The 27122-nt window shown below is 32.8% G+C and overlaps 3 protein-coding genes across 3 annotated transcripts in view; 1 reads left to right on the forward strand and 2 right to left on the reverse strand.

Moving 5' to 3' along the window:
- On the forward strand, positions 1–27056 carry LOC139497139 (carbohydrate sulfotransferase 15-like). Its single transcript, XM_071285231.1, has 9 exons — positions 1–88; positions 9787–9834; positions 12780–13116; positions 17732–17942; positions 20661–20774; positions 22945–23104; positions 24978–25143; positions 25526–25673; positions 26728–27056. The coding sequence occupies exons 3-9, from the start codon at positions 12817–12819 to the stop codon at positions 27054–27056; spliced, it is 1428 nt and encodes a 475-aa protein (XP_071141332.1). The 5' UTR covers positions 1–88; positions 9787–9834; positions 12780–12816.
- Positions 1–27122, reverse strand: part of LOC139497170 (uncharacterized) — a 545683-nt gene that overhangs the window by 139185 nt on the left and 379376 nt on the right. The window lies entirely within an intron of this gene.
- LOC139497138 (uncharacterized) lies at positions 2107–5327 on the reverse strand. The gene is made up of 2 exons (XM_071285230.1): positions 5178–5327; positions 2107–4060 (listed from the first exon to the last, which is right to left on the reverse strand). Exon 2 carries the CDS (start codon positions 4044–4046, stop codon positions 2157–2159), a length of 1890 nt encoding a protein of 629 aa, XP_071141331.1. The 5' UTR covers positions 4047–4060; positions 5178–5327; the 3' UTR covers positions 2107–2156.

The following is a 27122-nucleotide window of genomic DNA, read 5'->3' on the forward strand; positions in this document are numbered from 1 at the left end:
TATTCTACATAGTTTATCAATTATCCAGATATCGTTCGTAAAGTTCTTAACATTGAAATGGGATATAATAACAAACTATGTAATTTTGGTAAGTTTTTTTTAATTGTAATACAATTCCATTTTATTTATCAAATATTGTATTGACATATAAATTTTATCGAGATTAATTACATAATAAACATAATGTATGATAAATATAAAGAAATAACAAACCCCAAAACATGGGATAACATATCTTTAACAAGTATACAACAACACAAAATATATCTCCTGTCGTCAGTTCTACAGTATGCGGATTAAACGCGGAACCTTTATATTTCTATGTTTCCATTTATTAGTCTAATCAAAGTTTTATTCTTTTAAATATTCAATGTTTTGAGTTTCGATTCAAGTCCTTTTTTCTCTTGGAATTTTCAAATGCCTACGCAAACTCTATTCGATATGAAGTGGCTGAAACTTGATACTAAAAATAGAAGACAAATAAAAAATTCCGACATAATAAGAACAAGAGACAAGATTGTTTCACTTTTGATAATTGGAAAACAAGTATCGGTCAAAAGTAAAATAACAAACATACTGAGCCCCGAGGAAAATTAAAAAAGGAAAGTCTCGAATCAAATGGCAATCTTATTAAAATATAGATCTTTGATTTCATTACACGACTCATATGTAATATAACGAAATCAGGGGTGGTGTTTTCGAAGTTATCTTAGGATTAGGATGTGTCCTAAGACCATCTTATGACAAGTCTTTGTCCTAAGTCGTGTTCTTGAAGCTCTCTTAACTTAGGATATATACATTTTTCGTCCTAACTTTAGGGCACATAATTAGGTGTCTTAAGATCATCATATCTTCATCCTAACTTTTTGCATGCTTTTTTCTCAATTTTTTACGTGAAGATGAAGATAAAATGAAACGCAACATCGGTTATTAACTCGTATACAGAAATTGTGCATGATTTTAAACTTTGAACTTCGTATTTTACGATACGATGACACTACGAATTCAATATTCTCTTTTCAAAACAATTTTTTTTCCAGTTTAAATCACGATCCTTTTTGATATTATTTTATAATTACATTTGAAATCATGCATTTAATCAAATACATGTTATTACAAAATTTCATAAACAATTTTATCATATGGTTTCGTCTTTAATAAATGTTTTATCAAACAATTACTTTAAAGGGGCACTGGCTACGAGATATATAAAAAATTTGAAGTTTGCTTTTTTCTGTTCAATCAATAATGAAAGTGAAATAGTGAAATAACAATTCGCTTTTTGCAGCCAAAAAGGTTCAATTTCGTCAAATTTCGCTATACGGTTAAAACAATGAGAAACATCTATTTTTAATCTATAAAATAAAATCAAACAGACCTATAAAAATCCAATTGCACGTGTTGGTTTAATCTATTCATATCTTATTTTTGTTTACATCGCTTATATGGTCATCTGAGGTCAAATCGATAGGTAAATAGATGGCGTCTGGACTAAAATACACACGAAACGAATCTATATATTATCTACCCCATGCTCTGTAAACTGTTTATTTTAGACTTTTGATAGTTTGGATAAATGTTTTACATTGTTATAAATCAATTAATATGAGAATTTGAGTCAAATCGGTGGCCATGAATTTGACAGCTAGTACCCCTTTAACAAGTAAGAATTTCGCACATAGGATTTGTTTAGGACGTCTTAACATAAGATGTGTCTGAGTTAGCTTCGAGACACAACTTAAGAGTGTCCTAAGTCGATCCTAAGTCCATCCTAAAATTGGTTTTATCTATGACTTAGGACGAATCTTAGGATACTTTCGAGAACACCACCCCAGAGGTCTATATTTTAGTTGCAAATTCAGAAATTAATGCGAGGTTTTTATTGTTGCAAAAATTGAGACGAGTTGTAAACGCAATGATTAAAACTCGCATTTTAAAATATTTCAAATATGAATTAAGCAGGATTTGCCCCCAAATCGTTAAAATTCAAATCGCATTTAAGTCTAAAATGACTAATTCGCAATAATAAATGAACGCAATAATTTCTGAATTTACAGTACTGTCAGTAGATTGATCAAATGACAAAATCAAAAGCTAAAACACGAGTTTATACTTCGATTACATGATTTAATGTTCAATTTATTTATCAGCATGGCTCAGTCAATGACAATTATATGCGGGTTCTCACTATTCTGATCATCTAAATTAATTACATTTGGCACTAAATTTTTTGAACTCGTTGAGTTTGTCTCTATTACTGTACAAGAGCCCAAGTTAGTTCCTTTTAGTGCAGCGGTTGCTTCATTCATTAGGTAACCGACTTGTTCTAAAATGCACTTAACATCGTCTTCATGTGCGATTTCGCGAACTTTAACCTTTTCTCCTTCGTGTTCAAATTTGAATACAGACTCCTGTAATTGAATATAAACAAATCTATGCCCATCAGTAACAATAGCAAACAATGGACATTTGGTGGTCAAGGGGTCATCAACTCGTAATAAATTCGTCTGCAAGATTAGCAATTGCAGCAAAGCCTGCGCAACGGCGCTGTCGTTCAAACTTTTGATACTTTTTGTTTCCACACACCCAATTAGTTTATCACCTTTAGTTATGCAATAATCAAATCTGCAGTTCGGGAGAAAATTGCAATCTATATTTTTGTCTACCTCGATGTTTAAGCCTAACGATGCACACAGTGGAATAAGTAACGCGTCTAATACCAGCCTACTTCCGCATTCTGTTGCCGTGAGAGACTTTAAATGTGAAATAATTTCCTTATCATTATCTTGCTTGCTTTTATGTTTTTGCACAGACTTAAAAACTTGAAGTTTTTGAATTAATTCTAATTGAATATTTTCTGACACGTTTTCAGCACCAATGTCAAAATATGTCGGCATTTCAATTTTTCGAACTGATTTATCAAAATCAAAGTATTCTGCAATATTTGGTATAGTCCATTTACTGCATGATTTATCAATGTCAGATTTTTTTGACTTTGGAATATTTTCATTTCGATCTCGTAAACGATTAATTTCAAAATTTGCTTTAATATGGAAAATATCGTCTGCTGACACTTGTAGTGTGACAGGTCTATCGTCGACCTTATTTTTTGTCGTCACTTTTCTGTTTTCTTCCTGTATCGCTATCACTGTATTTGCTCCTGGTTCTGTTGAGCCATCTATTCCCCCATCTCCCAGAGCTTCGGAAAAGTCTGTTGACTTTTCGATTCTCCGGACTGTATCCCTGTATGAATTATCAATATCTGATTTTATTGATGTTGGATTTGTAACGATATCTATTTTTCGATTAATTTTAACATTTCCCGCATGGCTCGACATATTGTCTTCAGACATTGATGTTGCGCCAGGTTCATTATTGTCTAATTCAGTTGCTCCCTTCTCTTGTTCGTATTTTTCATGAACCTCTTTTGAACTTCCGGTTGCTTGTTCTGTTCGGTTCTCCATTGTTTTATCTGCGAAAAGTTCCTTTTCAAACTTGATTTTTTTACTGGGACTCAAATCTATTTCATTTGAAATATCAAACCGGGGCTGTGACTTCCAATGATAACCGAACTTTTCCGAAGGAATTGGTTTTAAAATACTCGGACTCATTTCTTCGTCGGACGAATCACAAACTATTGTTTTCGTTGTTTCGAAACTAAGCTGACGGCGGGCAGAATCAGTATCAGACATATTATATGGTTCTATGTATTTAGATCTTTCTTTTGGCCATGTGTCTGCCTGTGACATACCCACCTGGTTTCTGTCGTTAAAATCCATATTGTGTGGTTTGGTTTGGGGTTCTTTAACATTAAAATGTTTATACGTTTCCATTGTATTTTTACTTCCACTAATCTCAATAAATCCTCCTTTCTTCTTTAACAACTTGTTCGCAAATTCATTTGCCAGACATTTTGTATTAATTTTAGAATTTATACATACATTATTTGTTTGAAAATTATGCACTCTCTTGATACTAGATAGAAAATGTTTCCACTTTTTTTCGTTTTCAATAGTACGCTGCTTCTGTTGTTTATCCATTTTCATTTAATTTTTTCCACCTATGTAAAAATAATTAAACAATGAAATGACTCTCGCCTAATGAAAAAAAAACATCAAACCAATTTACGTTATTCCTATAAAATAAAAAGATTATTGTTATTAATGTTTTGGTAACACTAACGACTTGCATAATTGATATAGTATGTGTTGCCTACCGTCCAGTGGATACTTTACAAGTATATCGAGAACGAGAACATGTGAACATGTAACATGCTGATCCAGAGACTTTTCTCGTTCGAATTATTTTTATTAATAATTCAGAGGCCTTTCATAGCTTGCTAAGCAGTATGCTTTTTTGCTAACTATTGAAGGCAATACGGCGACCTACATATAGTTCCTATCATGTTGGTCTCCAGTGGAGAGTTGTCTAATAGGCAATTATTCCACATCAACTTACTGTTACACTATACTGACTTTAACATGTGCTTTTATTTAAATTTTTAACTTTTTTTTAAATTTTGCTTTCCAATAAAAAGTATAAGTGAGTGTCGTTTCAAACGTGCATTGTCTGTGAACGATGTTTTCAGGGTTTTTTACTCTTTCAGCATGACCATGGATTATTTTTTCGCACGTTTAAAAACTGCAATTGAGTTTTGAACTATGAAAATTAATCTATAATTGATTGGAGCATTTGGAATAGATAAACTCTATTTTTAAGAATGAAGAATAATTTAAACAAGAAAACATTTAAAATGCATGTACGACATTCATTATGAATTATTGAAAAACTTTAAAGTAACTTTTCGTCCGGTAACATTTACATGAGCATGATGAGTGACGAAGACCGATTTATAAAAGTTTTCCAAACTTGTTTCCGACTCCCATATTTGAACTTCATGTAACATTGTAATATATATCTTTAATAAAATTAAATACTGTTTAAACTAAGACCGATTTACACATAATTGAAAGTTATCCCATTGTTTTACTTTCGGTTTCGGTTTTAAATATGATTAAATCGAATTAACATGAAATTTATTTATAACTTTTCAACTGGTTTTAGAAAGAATGCATTAAATTGTATGTTATATCAACTTAGAACACGCCATACACTAAGTCTTATGTGTGTGTGTATTTGTACATAATATAAGCATATATGAATTAGAAAAAACTTACCATGCAAAGTGACCGAATATTGTTATTTAGTAGGTTTTCCGAACTAACTTTAGAATTATTTCACTTTGTGATGACGTTATTTATTTATATATTAACCAGCCAAATGACAGTGAACAACAAACACATTTAATTAAATGTCTATTCGGACATATAGTTATCTAATACTGACCTATCGTGTAGTTCGAAACAGGTCATACATAAAATTGTTAACGTATAGTTTATCTACATGTTGTGTGTTGTGTAATATAGTATCACGTATCCGTCATGCATCGCAGATCTAATCTATTTTACAAGGACGTATAACTATTTTGTATTGATAAAATACGTCCTCGTATATTGAGTTGGTTTTAAACAAATGTTGGTATCTAAGTTTATACTTGGTTTCTCAAATATTTAATTCATCGTTTTTATGATGCTGATAGTTGCAATGTTAATTCAATGCGAAAGTTTTATAAAAACTTTAAAAAAAAAACCAAAGGAAAAAAAAGGGAAAATAGTGATTATTACTGTAAAAAAACGCTGTAAAATGTAAATGTCAAGAGCGAGCGAGACATTGAGTTACCAAAACGATGCTAAACATACAATATATTCCAACAGAACAGAACTACACTAAGTTGTGACTATAAAAAAGTGTAAAATGAGAATGCAAGGTTTTTTTAAACAGATATAATCTTCCGAAAACAAACATTATGATCATACATGTATATCAGGTCTTTGTGTTGTTTGTGTTTTGCCTTGTTTTTGTTTTGTTTTGTTGTTACCCCGTTTTTTATGTAGCCAAGGGGGTGCGGAGTTTGTTAACTTTGTTTAGATACTACAAATGTAGTTATCATTATTATTATTATTATTCATTATTTTTAAATCCAAAGTTTATATGTTGGTTGCTTAACATCCAATGCTGGATTCATATACAATAATTTATTATCTTTTAATAAATTTATTAGTGATTTATATTCTAAAACAAACTAACAAGTGCAATTCTCCATAAAGACAGCATAAATCGGGATGAGAATCTTGGAACGTAAATCTAATAAATGAAAATGTAACCATTTAAACTACACAATTTACATGCATTCACAGAGGTTGGTCAGGTTCCCGCTCAATTTGGTTCACACTAGGGTCATTTTACAAGTCTCTCAATCTTTACTTTTTATGACATTATCAATCTTATGTGTGTACTTAACGGTTTTAATAAGATCATGACTTATTTCTTAATAGATTGCAAGATATTAAAAAACAAGATGATTGCCCAAAATCGTAAATAAGATAAATTTGGGTGAATTTTGAAAAGATATATAATGAGATGGACATATGTGGTCGGGTTGTTCCACTTTTATCTAAGTTATATATACAAAGTAAAAAATAATTAATTCACATGGCTTAGGCTTCATTTCGTATGTACTTTAGTCTAGACGCCATCTTATTGACTATCAACTAGACCTCCGATTGTAATATAAGCGATACAAACACAAATAAAGATGTAAACAGATAGCAAACTCGTGTAAAAAAATAACGTAGTCAAGCAAACATGTAAATGGATGCTACGAATTCAAAATACAGAAAAGTGACAAATATTGTGTCACGTGTCATATTGTTAATGCTCCAGCAAACAAGCAGCATACAAACACGACCAATATTGTGTTACGTGTCATATTGTTAATGCTTCAGGATACAAATATCATGAATGTTGTGTGTGTCATATTGTTAATACTCCAGTAAAAAGCAGCATACATACAAGACAAATATTGTGTGTGTCATATTGTTAATACTCCAGTAACAAGCACCATGCACGCAAGACAAATGTTGTGTGTGTCATATTGTTAATACTCCAGTAAAAAGCAGCATACATACAAGACACATATTGTGTGTGTCATATTGTTAATACTCCAGTAACAAGCACCATGCACACAAGACAAATGTTGTGTGTGTCATATTGTTAATACTCCAGTAAAAAGCAGCATACATACAAGACACATATTGTGTGTGTCATATTGTTAATACTCCAGTAACAAGCACCATGCACACAAGACAAATGTTGTGTGTGTCATATTGTTAATACTCCAGTAAAAAGCAGCATGCATGCAAGACAAATATTGTGTGTGTCATATTGTTAATACTCCAGTAACAAGCAGCATACATACAAGACAAATGTTGTGTGTGTCACATTGTTAATACTTCAGTAACAAGCACCATGCACACGAGACAAATGTTGTGTGTGTCATAAAATGGTAATACTCCTGTAACAAACAGCATACATACAAGACAAATGTTGTGTGTGTCATATTGTTAATACTCCAGTTACAAGCACCATGCACACGAGACAAATGTCGTGTGTGTCATATTGTTAATACTCCAGTAAAAAGCAGCATACATACAAGACAAATATTGTGTGTGTCATATTGTAAATACTCCAGTAACAAGCACCATGCACACAAGACAAATGTTGTGTGTGTCATATTGTTAATACTCCAGTAACAAACAGCATACATACAAGACAAATGTTGTGTTTGTCATATTGTTGATACTCCAGTAAAAAGCAGCATACATACAAGACAAATATTGTGTGTGTCACATTGTTAATACTTCAGTAACAAGCAGCATGCACACGAGACAAATGTTGTGTGTGTCATATTGTTGATACGCCAGTTACAAGCAGCATACATACAAGACAAATGTTGTGTTTGTCATATTGTTAATACTCCAGTTACAAGCAGCATACATACAAGACAAATGTTGTGTGTGTCATATTGTTAATACTCCAGTTACAAGCAGTATGCACACAAGACAAATGTTGTGTTTGTCATATTGTTGATACTCCAGTTACAAGCAGCATACATACAAGACAAATGTTGTGTTTGTCATATTGTTAATACTCCAGTAACAAACAGCATACATACAAGACAAATGTTGTGTTTGTCATATTGTTGATACTCCAGTTACAAGCAGCATACATACAAGACAAATATTGTATGTGTCATATTGTTATTACTCCAGTAACAAGCAGCATACATACAAGACAAATATTGTGTGTGTCATATTGTTAATACTCCAGTTACAAGCACCATGCACACAAGACAAATGTTGTGTGTGTCATATTGTTAATACTCCAGTAACAAGCACCATGCACACGAGACAAATGTTGTGCGTGTCATATTGTTATTACTCCAGTAACAAGCAGCATACATACAAGACAAATATTGTGTGTGTCATATTGTTAATACTCCAGTTACAAGCACCATGCACACAAAACAAATGTTGTGTGTGTCATATTGTTAATACTCCAGTAACAAGCACCATGCACACGAGACAAATGTTGTGTGTGTCATATTGTTAATACTCCAGTTACAAGCAGCATGCACACAAGACAAATGTTGTGTGTGTCATATCGTTAATACTCCAGTTACAAGCACCATGCACACAAGACAAATGTTGTGTGTGTCATATTGTTAATACTCCAGTAAAAAGCAGCATACATACAAGACAAATATTGTGTGTGTCATATTGTTAATACTCCAGTAACAAGCACCATGCACACGAGACAAATGTTGTGTGTGTCATATTGTTAATACTCCAGTAACAAGCAGCATACATACAAGACAAATGTTGTGTGTGTCATATTGTTAATACTCCAGTAACAAGCAGCATACATACAAGACAAATATTGTGTGTGTCACATTGTTAATACTCCAGTTACAAGCAGCATGCACACAAGACAAATGTTGTGTGTGTCATATTGTTAATACTCCAGTAAAAAGCAGCATACATACAAGACAAATGTTGTGTGTGTCATATTGTTAATACTCCAGTAACAAGCACTATTCACACGAAACAAATGTTGTGTGTGTCATATTGTTAATACTCCAGTTACAAGCACCATGCACACAAGACAAATGTTGTGTGTGTCATATTGTTAATACTCCAGTAAAAAGCAGCATACATACAAGACAAATATTGCGGGTGTCATATTGTTAATACTCCAGTAACAAGCAGCATGCACACAAGACAAATGTTGTGTGTGTCACATTGTTAATGCTCCAGCAAACAAGCAGCATACAAACAAGACAAATGTTGTGTGTGTCATATTGTAAATACTCCAGTAACAAGCAGCTTGCACACGAGACAAATGTTGTGTGTGGTATATTGTTAATTCTCCAGCATACAAACAAAACAAATGTCGTGTGTTTAATATTGATAATACTCTAGAATACAAGCAGCATACAAACAACGTCTATGGCCTTTGCGATACAGTTATTCAACGAAAAATCATACACAATGCAATTTACATTTATTAGTGTAAGCATTTCAAATTTGTTTAATGTTCTAAGATGTTTATTATTGCGATGATCAAACATCTGGATGGCCTTTGTTTGTCTTGTGTGTTTTTTCATGTTCATGTCCATTTATATGTTTCGGAGTTTAGTATGGTGTCCATTTCGCTGAACTAGTATAATATATAATGCGTTAATTTTTGACCAGCTGAAGGTTTTTTTGGTGGTCACGGGGTGTTTTCTGCATGCTGTTTAGTAAGGTTAATGTCTCTTTGACACGTTCGCCGTTTCATTTCTATGTTCATTGATTTACAAATCTTATGTTATGTTTTATTTTTCAGCTTCTTGCAAAAGTAAACATGTTCAGAAATTAAATTGAATATGATAACGTAAGTACACCATATTTAAACAAAAAAAGCGCTAACAGTTTATCGTGTGGTCACTCTCTTACATAAAAATAGCTTTGACGGACCTTTCTTCGCAAATGATAATATTATACAATATCAAAGAGAGTCGAAACTAATTAATGAGTTTTGTGTGATCTTAATTTATCACAAGAGGTTCTATCAATTTTGTATACCGATGTTTCAAAAACTAAAACGGATTGAATATCTGTCCGTCAATTACGAATAATTGAAACTCGTATGTTGGTTATCTGCCTTACAACATACGGGTATCTAAGTCGTCCTTGTTTCCAGAGCCAAGCAGATGGAGGAAAGGAAACCAGTATATATATATATACATTATGTACACAGCCATGTATCACCATCATTGATGGCGATCCGATGGATACATCTGTTGTAGAGTTGTCACTGACTCAGACGTACTTATATATATAATATATAGTATATACTAGGTCATTCTTACCATTGTTAAGTCAGTGTTTTCATGGATACAAGTTACAAAGAGTACAATAATATAACCATAACCAAAAACCATAGTAAAATACTAAAGTTTGAACATAAGAATTCCTAAAACAAAAATGACCTGAGGTTGCCTACACATTCTGATGTGGATTGTGTTGTTGTTCTCTTTGTCGTGTTTGTATTATATTATTTTTCTTGTAACCTTTTGTTCGTTATTTGCCAAGACATTATCAGTATTGTTTTTTACTTATTGATTTTGGATACCTCTCTTGTGAGTTTGTCGCACTCTTTATATATTGTGTTTGTTTACTGTTACTTGTCTTTGTCGCTTTTGTTTTTTGCCAAAACCGTGACAGTTTTTTCTGCATACATGTTGAACGGAAACCTCAAAATTTTGCGTTTTAAATGTTATATATCTTCAGTATCTGGTAGAGTTGGTTTTCCATTATATATATTATTTTCTGAATCTTTATCAATTTTACAATCCATATTTAATTGCATAAGTTTAATATGCAACAATGCGTCCTATTTCTCAAAAGGTGAATAGTACTACAGGGATATTAAACCTCAAGAGTTGAAAATAAACTGTCAAGGTTTTGACAAAAAACAAAAACGACAAAGACAAGTAACAGTAAACAAACACAATATATAAAGAGTGCGCCAAACTCCAAAATCAATAAGTAAAAAACAATACAGATAATGTCTTGGCAAAAAACGAAAAAAGATTACAAGAAAAATGATATAATACAAAACACGACAAAGAGAACTAAAGACTGAGCAACATAATCTACATCAAAATGTGTAGGCAACCTCAGGTCATATTTTGTTTAACCCTTTCCCTTTCATGCGTTTTAGACCTTAACTTATCGAAAATACATTATCGAAGTTTAAATGAATACAGCATTCGCGTCAATGGTCCTACACATGTCATGTTGGGCTCAAATGAAAGATAATTGGTAAAATATTTCAAAAAATACGAAGTTTGAAGATAACTCGTCATTTTTTGGTCAAGTGGTATATTTTCAAAAGTCACGTGACTGTTGGAGAAATAGTGAAAAAATGCGAAATCCTTAGGCAAAAAGTCGTGCAGAGACATATTGGTGGGCTAATAGGGTCAGATTTTGGTGGAAACACAATGTCACGAGTCTGTTGAAGCCATATAAGTTATCATAGTGGTATAAATAGACGCATAACGTGCTATAGGCCTTGAAATATCGATGTCCGTAACAGTCAAAATAATTGATTTTAGACGCTCTTTTTGTCCGATTTCAAACTTGGACCCTAGTTATTTGTCTTATTCGTTTTCAATCAATCAGCAACCTAAACTTTGTTTTTACAAGGGAAAAGTCAATGAATTACCAATGCTAGCTTGCTCTGGGACACCCTTGATCGAACAAAGGGGGTAAAAAAAGGGGGTCGATTTTGCACACACATTCTTTTAAAAAAATTCTGTAGGTTTCCTTTTTTAAATTGAAAGTAAAGTAAAGTTAAGTTACATTTAAGTTAAGTTACATTTAATTTAAGTTACATTTAATATAGGAAATTATTTTTCCAACTCCGGTAGTGGGATTCGAACTCTCAATCTTAGCGCCTTGGGATAGATCAGCGTACCCCTGCGCCACTGGCATTGTAGCGAATATATTGAAATTTAAGTACTTAAGTCTACTACTACGGAAGAAATTAAAAAAAAAAATATTACAACGATTCTCACCCACTTTGTTTTCTTTTTGGAATTATGTGTTCAGATGATAATTTTTTGTTGCCAAATGCACGATTTTTACGCAAATCTAGGAGGAATCCACTCTTTAAACTGTCATTTTTTCATTAAAATATACATGTTCCTTTATTCAAACAAAAGTGTTTTTAACTTTAGTATACCGCAACACTTACGAAACCATGTTTTGTTACATCTATTTCAACTTTGCAAACAAAATTCAGAATATTTTAGCGGTTTTTGTCCCTTTTCTTATAATATCTTTAAGAAATGACTTCAGATTTTTAGTGTATTTCAAGTTTGTGATTGCGCTGCTACACTAAAAATTACATTTGTAACTAGTGTACAAGTTAGAACTATTAGTTTTAATACTATTCTTCAAAAACTCACTGCACAGTTATTGAAAAAAGTCATAAATCCTCTTAAAAGAGCACTTTTCTTTGCACCTCTTTTTGAGAACATTCCGCAAATTTCGAAGAAAAATAAATGGTTTTTACAGAAACAATACACATCAGTAAGGGGCGACTTGTTTATTAACTCATAATGATTGAGGTTTGCTGCACATTAAATCGCATTGCTGGTTACGTCTGCAAATGGCGATTCAACAAATCTAAATGTCCCAAAAAAATCTTGAAATTGGTTTCACCGGTAAGCTGTATCGGTGTGAAAGGGAGAGGGTTAAGGAATTTTTAAGTTCAAACTTTAGTATTGGTACTATGGTTTTTGGTTACTACAAAACTAATTTTATTTCTAGTTGCAGATTATAATTAGGATGTTTAGCCTCTGTTATTATGTTCTGTGGATACATTCCATTGTTTGCTTGGATATATATGAGCAAAAAGTACGAAAATAATATCCATGTTGAGACTCCAGCTGTCCATATGCAGTCACGTGACAAATCTGTGCGTTCATTTCAAGTGTTTGACAGGTCATTTATTAATGTAAAGGATTTTCGGAATACAGAATATAAATTCGTACACTATAATTTGCCCAATATTTCATATCCTTTTAATTGTACTGAAACGTTAGAACTGGTACCCCAGAAGAACCTTAATAAAATCAGAGAACCAGTCGAGGACATTCTTTGCATGGTAAGTGATTTTTTTAATCATGAATTGAATTTGATTTCGGAGTGGGCAATGTATGTAGTTTATTTTGTTTTCCTCCAATTTATATTTTCCAAACATTATCGTTTTTTTTTTTATATACATGTAGAATAGACCGTTGGTTTTTCCGTTTGAATTGTTTAACACTGGTCATTTTGGGGGCCCTAGCTTGCTGTTCAGTGTGGGCCAAGGCTGCTTCTGGAATACCGTATATTGTCCTATAATAGTTTACTTTTAAAAATTTGACTTGGATGGACAGAAAATATAGGGTTTTATTTGGGTTTTTCATGTTGTAATCTTTAATTTTGCGGTTCACTCTTCTCTTTTCTTTATATTTTTGCTCTTAATTCTCTATTCTTAATATCTAAGCACCTAAATTTGTCGCTTTTCCTTATTTACTTGCATAATTTTCTCTTTAAATTATCTTTTGGCGTGACTTTATTTAGCCACTTTACTGTAGATTATGCCAATAATTATATGTTATGTAAACCCCAATAGTAAACAGCTCTCATAAACTAACCATACATACTGCTTGAACTGTTGCCATTTGTTAACATACATATCTTCTTTTTTTCATCATATTTTCAATGTTGTCCACTAGGACATAGAAATAAAGTCACTTACCTTTGTGAAAGTGAGCCTGCCAAAGTGAGCCTGTCAAAGTGAGCCTGCCAAAGTGAGCCTGTCAAAGTGAGCCTGTCAAAGTGAGCCTGTCAAAGTGAGCCTGCCAAAGTGAGCCTGTCAAAGTGAGCCTGTCAAAGTGAGCCTGCCAAAGTGAGCCTGTCAAAGTGGGCCTGTCAAAGTGAGCCTGCCAAAGTGGGCCTGTCAACGTGAGCCTGTCAAAGTGAGCCGTGTAGGATGTATAAATACGCAGCCAAGTTATGTTAGATTAGGGACATCGTGTAAAAGAGTGCCACGTTTTATGCACTTTTCGTTTAAAAGAGTGCCACGTTCTGTGCACTTTTCGTTTAAAAGAGTGCCACGTTTTGTGCACTTTTTGTTTAAAAGAGTGCCACATTTTGTGCACTTTTCGTGTAAAAGTGTGCCATGTTTTGTGCACTTCTCCTATAAAAGAGTGCCACGTTTTGTGCACTTTTCGTGTAAAAGAGTGCCACGTTTTGTGCACTTCTCCTATAAAAGAGTGCCACGTTTTGTGCACTTCTATAAAAGAGTGCCACGTTTTGTGCACTTCTCCTATAAAAGAGTGCCACGTTTTGTGCACTTCTCCTATAAAAGAGTGCCACGTTTTGTGCACTTTTCGTGTAAAAGAGTGCCACGTTTTGAACACTTTTCCTGTAAAAGAGTGCCACGTTTTGTGCACTTTTCGTGTAAAAGAGTACCACGTTTTGTGCACTTCTCCTATAAAAGAGTACCACGTTTTGTGCACTTCTCCTATAAAAGAGTACTTCGTTTTGTGCACTTTTTGTGTAAAAGAGTGCCACGTTTTGTGCACTTAAAGGACCCTTGCAATTAATTATTCAATAAAAATAGCTTTTTTCTTTTTATCTTAATGAAATAATGAGTACGAACATAAATAAAAAGGTTTTAATCATCATTATACAATTGCTTGATCTTCAAAGGTAACATAAACTAAATAGCTATATGTGTTTGTCATATGCATGTAGCTCTTCGTGTTTATTTGGTGTAATACATCTTTGTTTTCAAATTTTTGCTTTTCAGAGACGTTAAGCACGATATTGCGTCTCAAATGGTAATGTCAAATTTTTACGTTTTACGGCGATTACCGATTATTTGGTATAAGTTTTGTATTTCGCTTGCAATTGTTGTTTTGCACATCAATATGGATACTTCTTATAATGTTTGTTGTACTGAATATGCATTGAATATTTCCCAATGAAGGTAACGTAAGCACCAAACAACAAAATATATCGTATTTGGGTAATGCATATCTTTATGAAATGAGAAGATATATACGGTATGATGAGTGCCAATGAGACAACTCTCTACCAGAGATCAATTGACATAAAACGTATTAAAGTGCAATGTTTTCCCATTTAGATCTGAAAAGGCGGAGGATATATATTTTGCTTCAATATAAAAAGTTTGTCGAGAATAACAAGTTAAACGGGTCTTGCTTATAAAACTCACTATACTTTCTTTAATAGCGGTACAATATTAGATTATGAAATGAAATGATTGTCAGAAAAAAAGGTTAATTATAATTCATCTCATATGTTTACAAGCTTTGTATGATGTGGAGAGGTATATAGCCACGCTTTAGGCCCAATTTTATTTTCACTTTCAATTCTATACACATGAATCTTATTGCAGAGAAATAAAAAAAATATCGCAGTCAGTTAACGATTCCCAAATTTGAAAATTTGATAAAGATGATTTGTTATCCTCTTGTGATACAAAACTTTTTCACAACTTAAGAACCTCATCTAAACGAACAAACCCAGTCATCGGATTTTTTTATGATGCTTTGTGGTCTTGTTGATAGTATTTGACTATCAAGAAAATTCTATCTGAGGAACTAAGTACAGATGATCCACCATAAATAGCGAACCCCGAATCGACAACGTTGAAAACGTACGAAAATCGGCCAGTGGACAAACTTGCAAGACATTTCATTTCTTTGAAAACGAAGTCGTTTTGACTACGCAAGTTATCAAAAAGTATGTTGCTGTTTTGTAAAGTTAAAGCACAATTACGGAAAAGGACTATTTAGCATGCAACTAATCTGAATTTTTAATAAATAACGTCGCAAATGACAATTTATTTGTAAAAAACGGCGAAATCCGACATTGGACTTCTTGCAAGACATTTGCCAGAAGCCGTTGCATTTTTAGATGTAGTGTGATTGCTCCAAAAATTCGATTTTGATATGGTCTATGTATGCACATATGTGAGCCAAATTTACACAAACGAAATATCATATATTCTTATATTTTAAAACCTATAAATTTTGATAACTTAACATCTTCCAAAATCTGACCAATATGGACACTATTTGATTTTGCCAAAAAATAGCGTTGGTCGTATCAGAAACACATATCCAGTAATATTGTTATACTTTATATATGGAGCATATCATTCATTCGAATATTCGTGGATATAACACTATTTTGAAGAACACAAACACCCCTGCTAAAGTGATTATGCGTATAGTCTGTTACGTCTGACACGCATATTTTTGACGTTTTGTCAATATGTTGTCCTTATTTTAGACTAAAGTAAAATATGATAAAAAAAATTGTACTTTTTTCGGAATAGTATTTACCTGTCTAGTCTATGGATATAAGTTTTATATAACTTAACTGTTATGATTTTATAGAAAAGCTGTTTATTAGTGTGGACTGGTTGATTACACGGTATTGACGCAATAACGTGCGTAACATCTGGAGCGTTCAAGGTCCTTAAAAAGATAGTTTCGAATGTTAAGATTTATAGTGTTATATTGTTATATTCATTTTCTAAAAAAACACCAAACACATTCTTATAAAACAGTTGGCAAGACAGTTGAATTAACAAAAACTACACGTCCTTGAAAAAGCTAACCTGTGTAACCCTGACATATTCTGTATACTAGTATATGTGTCTGTCCCATGTCAGGAGTCTTTAATTCAGTCGTTTGTTGGTGTGTTACATATTCGTGTTATATATTATAACATGAAATATGTATTATATATTTGTGTTTCGTTCATTTTTTGTACATAAATTAGGCCGTTAGATTTCCCGTATGAATTGTATTACATTGTCATTTCGGAGCCTTTTATAGTTCATGCGGTATTGGCTTTGCTCATTGTTAAAGGCCGTACAGTGACATATAGTTGTTAATTTCTGTGTCATTTGGTCTCTTTTGGAGAAATATTAAGAACACGCGTATTCACTTCAAACACGGGGAAACATTCTACGACTCTGCATAGCACGTGATACAAACGTTTGTATAAAGTTGAGGACTTCAAAAAAATTTGCCCTCAATCATTACACTTGTCAGTTTAAACATCCTTTTTCGAAATGAGCATCTGGTTAAGTACAAAGGGTTGAAGTTCCATTACTGTTACATGTATGACAATATTCAACTACCAGTTTGTGTGTTAAGAAAATGTGTCTCAGCCGAAATATTGACACTAACAATATTACGTCGGTCAGACAACTTTGAGTTATTTTTTTTAACATAAATTGAGGATTTATAATGCTTAATGATGTTTGCTCCTGTTTTTAAACTTTTTTCACACATTCGGAATACTCTGGTTTTATCCATGCAGTTTCATTTTTCATTTTGCTCGCTAACCATTACTTTTGTTTTCATGATTTTATTACATTATGGTAAGTTTAAAAAGCAGTACATTTTTATGTATTTAAAATTTTTATAAAATTATTGTTATTTTTCATTGTTTTTGAAAGAAAAAAGTTGCTGGTAATAAATGTGTGAAAGATCTAGAGAGAAAAAAAACCGCCAAAGTTTTAATGAGTTTTATTGCAAAAACAAGCACATGGAATATGATATGTTTCCAGTTGTTTTTTAGTTCCTTTATTTACATACTATGAAATCAAAGCAGTCTTTAAAAACCATGATATTTTGGGAAAAGAGTAGCTAGCATCCTTACGTGTATCGCTATATATTTTCTTATAGAAAAGACCAAGACTTCTGGAGAATTATAAGAACCCGTGTTGGATAGAAAATGAACACCTTCGTTGTCTGCCATACTTCCACATTTTTGGTGTATGTAAATCAGGAACGACAGATTTATTCCGCCGGTTGATGATACATCACCAGATTATGCCAAATAAAGGATTAATGAAGAAAGAAACATGGTTCTGGTCATGGAAACGGTATGGTGAATGTAAGTTGTCATGGAAACAGTATGGTGAACGTATTAAGCTGTCATATAAACGATATGGTAAACGTAATTTGTCAGGAGAACGGTATTGGGAACGTAAGTTATCATGGAAACAGTTAGGTTGAACGCAAGTTGTGATGGAATCGGCATGGCGAATGTAAGTTGACATTGCAACGAAATTTCATAAAAGGTCGTTGTTTAAATACACTGTATTTAAACTCTGATTGATAGTAAAAGAGGGACTAAAGATACCAAAGGGACAGTCAAACTTATAAATCGAAAATAAACTGACAACGCCATGGCTAAAAATTAAAAAGACAAACAGACAAACAATAGTACACATGACACAATATGGAAAACAAAAGAATAAACAACACGAACCCCACCAAAAACTAGGGGTGATCTCAGGTCTAATATAACGGTCTACCAACTCGTAATGGCGTCCGTAAAATGTACGAAGTTGTCTCATATACAATCATATACCAGGCCTTCTTATATATGGTTACTTGTTATATGTTTAGCTGTGAATATTTCATGCATATCCAAAAAGGAAAACATTTTGATTGATGAGATCTATCTATGTTAACACTATTGACTATAATAGAACATTTCAGTTGCAAATTTAATTTTTGTTTGGGCTTTAGTTTCTTAATATCAAGAAATACTTTCATTTCAAAAAGGTTATTATCGGTAATTGATATTTCCGCAAAGTTTACAAACAATTGCTGTTGTCTGTGCTATTGTCGGGTTGTCTGTGTGATACATTTCCCATTTCCTTTCTCAATTTTAATATTTTATATTGATATATACAGCCCGCCAAAAGTTAAGCACCAACTATTTTTATTGCATCGACATTTTTTCCAATTTAAAAAAATCAATTATTCCTCGAAAAAAAGAAAACGTTCATGTAGCAAGTTTGCTAACATATACCATTTACAACAAACCACACATACAATTTTGGTCACTTATGAAGGTTCTATGCATTTAGGTTTTATGTTCATAGAAATAGTAAATTACACAAATCAGAAACGGAATTTAAGTTTCACTGTGATTTTATTTTTTTACAACAATTAATCACCCAATATTATTAAAATTTCCTAAAAATAATCTTTGGTATGTTCGCCAAATTAATGTCAATATTTGAGTCAATAGCATGTGTAACAACCTAGCTCTCTTTCAGTACAGTTCCATAACACGACGTCTAAGACTCTTTACAAGCATTCAAAACTTGAGTTGAGGAAATCTTAGCCATTCATCAACAATTACCACTTTTATATCGACAAAATTTTGTGAAGGTTGATCTCTGCGATTGAGATTTCTGCCAATGACATCCAAGACATGCTCGATAGGGTTTATGTATGGAAACATGAAAGGCCAAAATATAGTGTAAATGGCTTTTTGCTCTTTGGACTCGGTTACAATCCTTGCCCTATGTGGTCTAGCTTTGACGTCCATGTACAAGGGTCGTGACCATGTTGCCGCAATTTGGGGATTATCAAATGAAAGACTACAATGTTTTTAGGCACTAAATGTCTGTCCGTTTATGTGACCCTACAGGATATGCATACCCGGCTTACAACGGTATAAGAAGCAACCCCGTTCTGTAACACAACCAGGACCGAATGAAATCATTGGGCAAATGTTGTTTTGGTCATTGGCCTTATTATTTCCCCGCGAAAATTGTATTATGGCGACTACTGGTCGAATCATAAACCGACTCTTATCTGACCAATGAGTGTTTATTTAGCTTCTCATGTTCGAGTATAGATAGTCATTATCCTGTTGAAATCTGCCTTTACAGTGCCTGCCTGTTAGGGCATGTCTTTTGACAATACGACTTGCTCTTCGGTTGCCTTTGTGAAGTCGACGGACCAATGTTCGCACACTAACACGACCACCTGGAGAAACAGTGTATTTGTAAACGCGCAGAAGCCCTTTAATACAAACTTACTTGGCTGCTTTATCGGAGTTCAATCTTTTTGGTCGTAATGAATTGTCTTAGTGTATGTTAAAGGCAATTCATAACACGAAACATACATATTTTTTTCGCAATAGTTAAAAAAATATTGCCAGTTATATATCGGTGGTGCTTAACTTTTGGCTGAATGTATATATACACAAGTATGTCGATGCCTTTTAAAAGCGCGTCGTTACCCTCTAAAAATCTGGAAATGAAGATAGTTTCCGAATATTCCCCGTCATCCAATTCGGATTTAGATTATCGTTTCCAATATAAGCACACGATCAGGAAAGCTACAATTTATAAAAGAGTTCATACATGTAAGTATCCAAAATAACAAGACAATGCAGCGTAAAATATATACCTAGATGAAATCAGATTGGTCTAAGAGATAAATCAGTTCAAACGACAATGCAACACAATGTTATTAAAACCAGAAAAAAATTGTATAACTAATAAACTTAAGTTCAGGACAAACGGAAAATGAAAAGAATATCTTGACGAAACCAGTTTACTTACACATTTACTTTCAACATTAGCATTTTTTTTCAGTTTGTCGTGTAAATTTGGAAAATAAACACGAAGCTACGATTCAAATTCCCGCGATTTCTCAGGTGTATTATTGATATGTATGAATTTCAAATATAAAGTGGGTTCTTTTTATAAAAGAGATTATGTGTAATTACAAAAATAACATTACAAAATTTTCAAGAATGCAATCATTGGATAACAAATAATTTTTACTATGCTTTTCTTTTTAGATTCAGATGGTCCAATTTCAACACTGAAGAATTTTACCGACCTATTTGATGTCTTACCACAACGACTTACATATAGTTATGACTTAGATATGTACTACTCACACTTCGTGACAGGTAAAATAATAATTATAATGCAATTATTTTGCATCAATGATTCTGATTGGATGACAGTAATTTTCTATCATCTTGTCTGTAACTAAAGAAGTATTGATTGTAATAAAACAAAACATTGTCATGTTGCGAATAAAAATATGTACAATGGGAAAAAATCTTCTATCAATAATTATCAAGATACCAGGCTTATAATTTGATACACAAGACGCTTGTTTCGTCTACATACGACACCTCAGTGACGCTTAGATTAAAATAGTTAAAAAGCCAAACAAGTATAAAGTTGAGGAGCAATTACATCTACTATACATAATACACAATATTTCAATTTGTTGACACGAAAAGAAAAACAAATAAGATCCAGTAGGATCAAATCAGTTTGTACACTAGTCTTACTACTTCCAACCTTTCATGTGAAGGGGAAAGTCGCGTGTGCTATCATAATATTATCATAACGTAAACAGGTACAACAAGTCAGCGTTTTAGCTCACAAGGACCCGAAGGGCCCGATGCGATCTTATGCCGTCAATTGGCGTCCGTCGTCTGTCGTCGTAAACTATTAAAAATAACCTTCTCTTATGAGACTACTGGGCCAAAAACCTTCCAGCTTGAACTAAATGTCCCTTATAATATGTTGTTTATAAATTGTATCCGAAGTTTTGATCCATCGACGAACATGGCCACCATGGCTAGAACTAGAACAAGGTGTTAAATACAGTTCTCAAAACCTAAAGCTTTTAGAGCAAATCTGTCAAGGAATAAATTGCTCAATTGGTGAAGATCTATCAGCCCTGCAATTCAGACAAATCGAAAAAAAAAAACCATCTTGTTGGGTGGCTGCCACTAAATTGGTAGTTTTAAGGAAATTTTGCAGTTTTTTGTTATTATTTTGAATAATATTTTAGATAGATATAAACTATAAACAGCAATAATGTTCAGCAAAGTAAGATCTACAAGACATTCAATGACCAAAATTGTCAATTGACTCCTTTTGGAGTAATTGCCCTTTTAAAACAATTTTAAACATTTTGTTCAAGTCTGCTAACATTTAACAATCTCTCCACTGAAACTATTGTGCCTAATACTTCTTAACTTTAAAGAATGTTCCTTTTGAAATCTAATTTATGAATTGTATCCATTACATTTTGTAAATATGGGCGCCATGGCTGAAAATATAATATAGGGATCGAATGCAGTTTTTGGCTTATATATCAGAAACTAAAGCATTGAGAGCAAATCTGTTTTGGTTAAAAATGTTCAAAAGGTAAAGATCTATCAGCCCTGAAGTTTTTCGGCATCCCGAACCACCCATTGTTGATTTGCTGCCTCTAAATTTGTTATTTTAAGAAAAAATTGCAGTTTTTGGTTAATATCTGATTTATTTATATTATTGAAGATAATGATAAACTGTAAACAGAAAAAAATGTTCAGCTAATGAGATGTACAAAATAAAGGCAACAGTAGTATACAGATGTTCAAACTCATAAATCCATGGACAAAAAACGATATCGGGGTAACAAACTAAAACTGTTGATCAAAATTGTCAATTGATCCCTTAAGGGGTTATTTCCCTTTAATGACAATTTTACACAAGTTATTCATATTTTGTAAAAAAAATTCCTTGCACGTCAAGTAACATTGACACTTTAGCAAAATGAAACATATGGTAAAAATGCATTTCTTTGCTTGAAGAAGAAAATATGACAAATACAATGAACATTTAAATGGCATTTCTAAGCCACTCATTTAAATATGTATTGAAAATAAAAAATAATCATTTATGAAAGATTTAGGCAAAAACAAAAGTGAGCGATTCAGGCTCTTGAGAGCCTCTTGTTTTATATAAAAGGCACATAAAAAATCATTTTTTATAAACTATCAACAAATACAACAGTTATTGTAAAAACAGTAGAGAAAACTCTTATGTCCTGTGTTGTCCCGAATGAAAGAAGTTTCAATGGTAATTATACGTAAAATAGAGGCGAAATAAACCTAAGAACTAACTCAAACTCATCAGTAAAGAGAATAACATGAGGGAAAAATCCAATTAACATACAACAGCACACAAAACACAACAACGAAAAGTAGGGACAGAGTAATACGAATCCCACCAATAAAAAAAGAACCTTAAGAAAGCTTATTCAGTTCATTCATTTTCCCTGTTTTTATAAAGGTCATGGCGATCCAATGGACATCTGGTACCCTTTTGATTGGGCATTGATACCGCAGAATAATCCTACATCAGAAGAACCAGTTTATATGACACCGAATCTGATATCTCATATAAATCCAAATATCAGGCTAATTCTCGTTATACGAGACCCAGCTGAAAGGTAATTCTTTGAGAGAGAATTTAGCATTATTGTCATATTTCGTGGCGGTCAATTTTTATTGGTGGAGAAAGCTTAAAAGAACAGCGAACTTCGGTAGGAAAACTGACAATCCTGTACAATTGAGGTTACAGTCGAGCGCTAATGCACGTACAGAATTATGTTTCCTGATATAAGTCAGATATTGTATCAATTCATGAATCCGTATTTTTTTTAATTCATTTTAAAAATATTGTTGAACTATACAAACTGAACTACAGCGATCCTAAAATATTAATACACTGGCGAAAATACATGTACAATAGAAAACCTATTGAGTTTGAATATTATGAAGCCTTTGCAAACACGGAATTGTCTACTTTGATAAAAGATTTGATGCATTAGCTATCACAAATAAGAATCAGTGATTTGTTTATATAGATTAGACCGTTGTTTTCCCCCTTTGAATGGTGTTACACTAGTAATTGTTGGGGCCCTTTTCAGCTTGCTGTTCGAGATGACTCGAGGCTCCATGTTGGAGATCGTACCTTGACCCATAATGGTTTACTTTTATAAATTGTTACGTGGATGGAGAGTTGTCTCTTTGGCACTCATACCACATCTTCTTATATCCATTGATTTATTTATTTCTGGACATAACACTTTAAGGTAGTAGTAATCTAACCATTTGGCGTTATGGAAACGTAGATTTTAAGATGCATAAATCTTTTGGTTATTAGTAAAATATGATTGTGTTCTTGTCCAAGTCAGGATCCTGTTGTTCAGTGGTAATCATTGGTTCTGTCTGTCATATTTATTTTTCGTATAAATTAGATAGTTATTTTTCACAATTGAATTATTTCATGCCATTTATAGCCAGCTATGCGGTATTTGTGCTGTAGTTGTTGAAGGCCAGAATGACAGTCATATTTTTCTGTATCTATGAAGAACTAGCATCAAAAAGTTAATGCACACTGAATCACCCGCTTAGCGTGGTATTTTAAAGTGTGCGCCACATTTTGTATGTTCTTTCGAATAGACAGAAAAAAAAAAAAAAAAAAAAAAAAAAAAAAAAAAAAAAAAAAAAAAAAAAAAAAAAAAAAAAAAAAACAGTTGTTGGCATGACACGGGTTGTGTTCTTCTCATATATTTTATGATAATATGATACTAAACCCCTAACGGGAGGGATTGTACCTGATATTCATATGATGAAGACATAATCTTTCAATCAGTTTAATTGAGGTCTGGAGCTGGCATGTCAGTTAACTGCTAGTAGTCTGTTGTTATTTATGTATTATTGTCATTTTATTTATTTTCTTTTGTTACATCTTTTGACATCAGACTCGGACTTCTCTTGAACTGAATTTTAATGTGCGTATTGTTATTCTTTTACTTTTCTACATTGGCTAGAGGTATAGGGGGAGGGTTGAGATCTCATAAACATGTTTAACCCCGCCGCAATTTTGCGCCTGTCCCAAGTCAGGAGCCTCTGGCCTTTGTTAGTCTTGTATGATTTTTAATTTTTAGTTTCTTGTGTATAATTCGGAGTTTAGTATGACGTCCATTATCACTGTACTATTATGCATATTTTAGGGGCCAGCTGAAGGACACCTACGGGTGCGGGAATTCTCGCTACATTGAAGACCCATTGGTTGCCTTCGGCTGTTGTTTGCTCTATGGTCGGGTGGTTGTCGCTTTGACATATTCACCATTTCCTTTCTCAATTTTATTACTTATAATTTAATTCTAAATTCCATTTTAAACCAGGGTAAATTGTGAAAAAAACGTTGATGACGTCATGGTAACATCACAAAATTATGTCTATCAGCTGATAAACAAAACACTGTCAGCCAATCAGAAGAAACGTTACATCAAAAATTAAATTATTTCATTTTAGACTCTACAGTCATTACCTACATAAGAATTTGGCGATCAATATATATCCCAGTGCCAAGGAATTCCATGAAGATGTTCAACATGCTGTGTCTACTTTTGCTAATTGTACCATTAGAAAAAGTCTTCGGGCATGTTTATATGACACAGTTCTATATAAAAGGTTACGGGTATGTTTGATTATGATTAAGACGATAGCAAAAGATTTTTTTTTATTCCTGCCACGGAAACATAACTATTTAATTTTCATTCAGTGTGTATAATCGATAACAGTTCAACGACACCCACTTCAGACTCCTGACTTGGGACAGGAGCATAAAGTGATTATGTGTCTTGCAAGTGTATTTCTTTATTTATATATCTATAATTTCGGTAACTTTCTAAGTAAACATTTCTTAAAGATTTATTTCTGAAAATAAACCACACTAACTATATATATGTTTTCATCAAAATTTCAACCACCATTAATCGAGTAAAATAAAGTACTCCTGGAGACTTGCTTAGTTCAATTTTAATTTCCATTCGGATTACAAAACCGTGTTTACGTTTCAGGCACCAATATCCTCGGGGTTTTACAGTACTTTTCTGCGTGATTGGTTAAAGGTCTTTGACAAAGATCAGCTTATGGTAATACGCACAGAAGACTACGAACATAATATAGCAGGAACTCTGATGAAGGTGTTCAAATTCTTAAATCTGGGTATGTACAATACTCTCGTCCTTAAAATTAATATTTTGTCTCATACTTTGCATGTTTTATAGTGTATGGTTTTGCAAAATATTAAGCATTGTGAATGTTCTAATTGTATAGAATGATGAGTCCACTTTAACAAATGAAGATTCGACCGAAACATTGTTGATTATTTTAATGTGCACGTTCATATTTTGTAATCCATGGCATGATACATTGAAATATATGTTGTTTATCAATAAATATGATTTGGTTAATCATAAAAATTCCGAAAACGATTAACATAGTCAAATAATGGAAATTTCAAGGGTACTAAACATGCACCCCTTAATTATGAAACAAAATTGTATGTTAATATTAAAGAATATTTTGTATATTGAAAAAAACACAATATGTCTTAAAGTACACGAACTGTTAAACTTCGTTTGTTAATGCTTGTCATAGTTCCATACCGTGAGACTTAAATATCTGTATATTTTCTAATAGATGAATATTGTTTTGCTAATAGATTTTTTAATTGTTCCAGATTGCATGCGGGTGCGACATATATTGTACGATAAATAATTATACAATCAATATTCATGTATTTACCATTTTATTGTAATGCAAAGCTTGAAAAACTGTTTTATACATGTTTCGTTACCGGTGTCACTTATTTGAATCGTTAGAGGTACGTATTTTACTGCAAACTCTTTGTGACGTCATATATGACGTACTATATTGTTTGTATTACAATAATAAAATACAGAAGGGAATTGGGGAATGTTTAAAAGAGACAACAACCCGACCATTCATAATCACAACGGGTCTTCAACACAGCGAGAAAAATACCAAATTCAGAGTCCGACGTCAGCTGACCACTAAGCAATAAATATATATTACATGTGTAGTTCAAGAAAAAGGACGTCATACTAAACTCACAAACATATAAAATGAACTTAGATTTAAAAAAAAACCAAGATTAACAAAGACCAGGAGCTCGTTACTTGTGACAGGCGCAAAAGAGTATTTTGTTTTCTGTTGTAGAAAATTTATGAATTACTTGAAAGCATTTTTTTTACAGACAACGTAGGACCGTATGTGCTTGAGAAAATGGCATGTAGAGAGTTGGAGTATAAATCAAATTACATGTCGCCAATGATGAACGAAACGAGAAGCCTTTTAGAAACATTCTATAACGATAGCCAGCGCGACATGGTCAGTCTAGTAGAAGAATATGGAATAGACCTTTCACTTCAGCCACAAGATGACATGGCCAGTAAAATAAACTGTACAAGATTTATGGCCAGAAAGCCTTTAGTGTCTAAACTTAAAAGGAAAAAAGTGAAACGCTATTTTATTAGCAAGAAAAACGCTACAAAATATTTCAGAAATAAATATATACCTCGTTAATTTGTATTCGATTATAGATTTCATTTTGAAACAACAGTTAAATGAATTATTTATAGCATGTACCCA

Source organism: Mytilus edulis, chromosome 12 (genome assembly GCF_963676685.1).
Source record: "Mytilus edulis chromosome 12, xbMytEdul2.2, whole genome shotgun sequence".
NCBI lineage: Eukaryota > Metazoa > Mollusca > Bivalvia > Mytilida > Mytilidae > Mytilus > Mytilus edulis.

Excerpts from the sequence above, each read along its gene's own strand:
- LOC139497139 (XM_071285231.1), top strand. The coding sequence starts at position 12,817 with ATGTTCTGTGGATACATTCCATTGTTTGCTTGGATATATATGAGCAAA. Across the intron at positions 17,943-20,660 it reads ATGGAAACGGTATGGTGAAT|ATTCAGATGGTCCAATTTCA; the intron begins GTAAGTTGTCAT and ends TTTTCTTTTTAG. Across the intron at positions 25,144-25,525 it reads TTCTATATAAAAGGTTACGG|GCACCAATATCCTCGGGGTT; the intron begins GTATGTTTGATT and ends TTTACGTTTCAG.
- LOC139497138 (XM_071285230.1), bottom strand. The coding sequence starts at position 4,046 with ATGAAAATGGATAAACAACAGAAGCAGCGTACTATTGAAAACGAAAAA.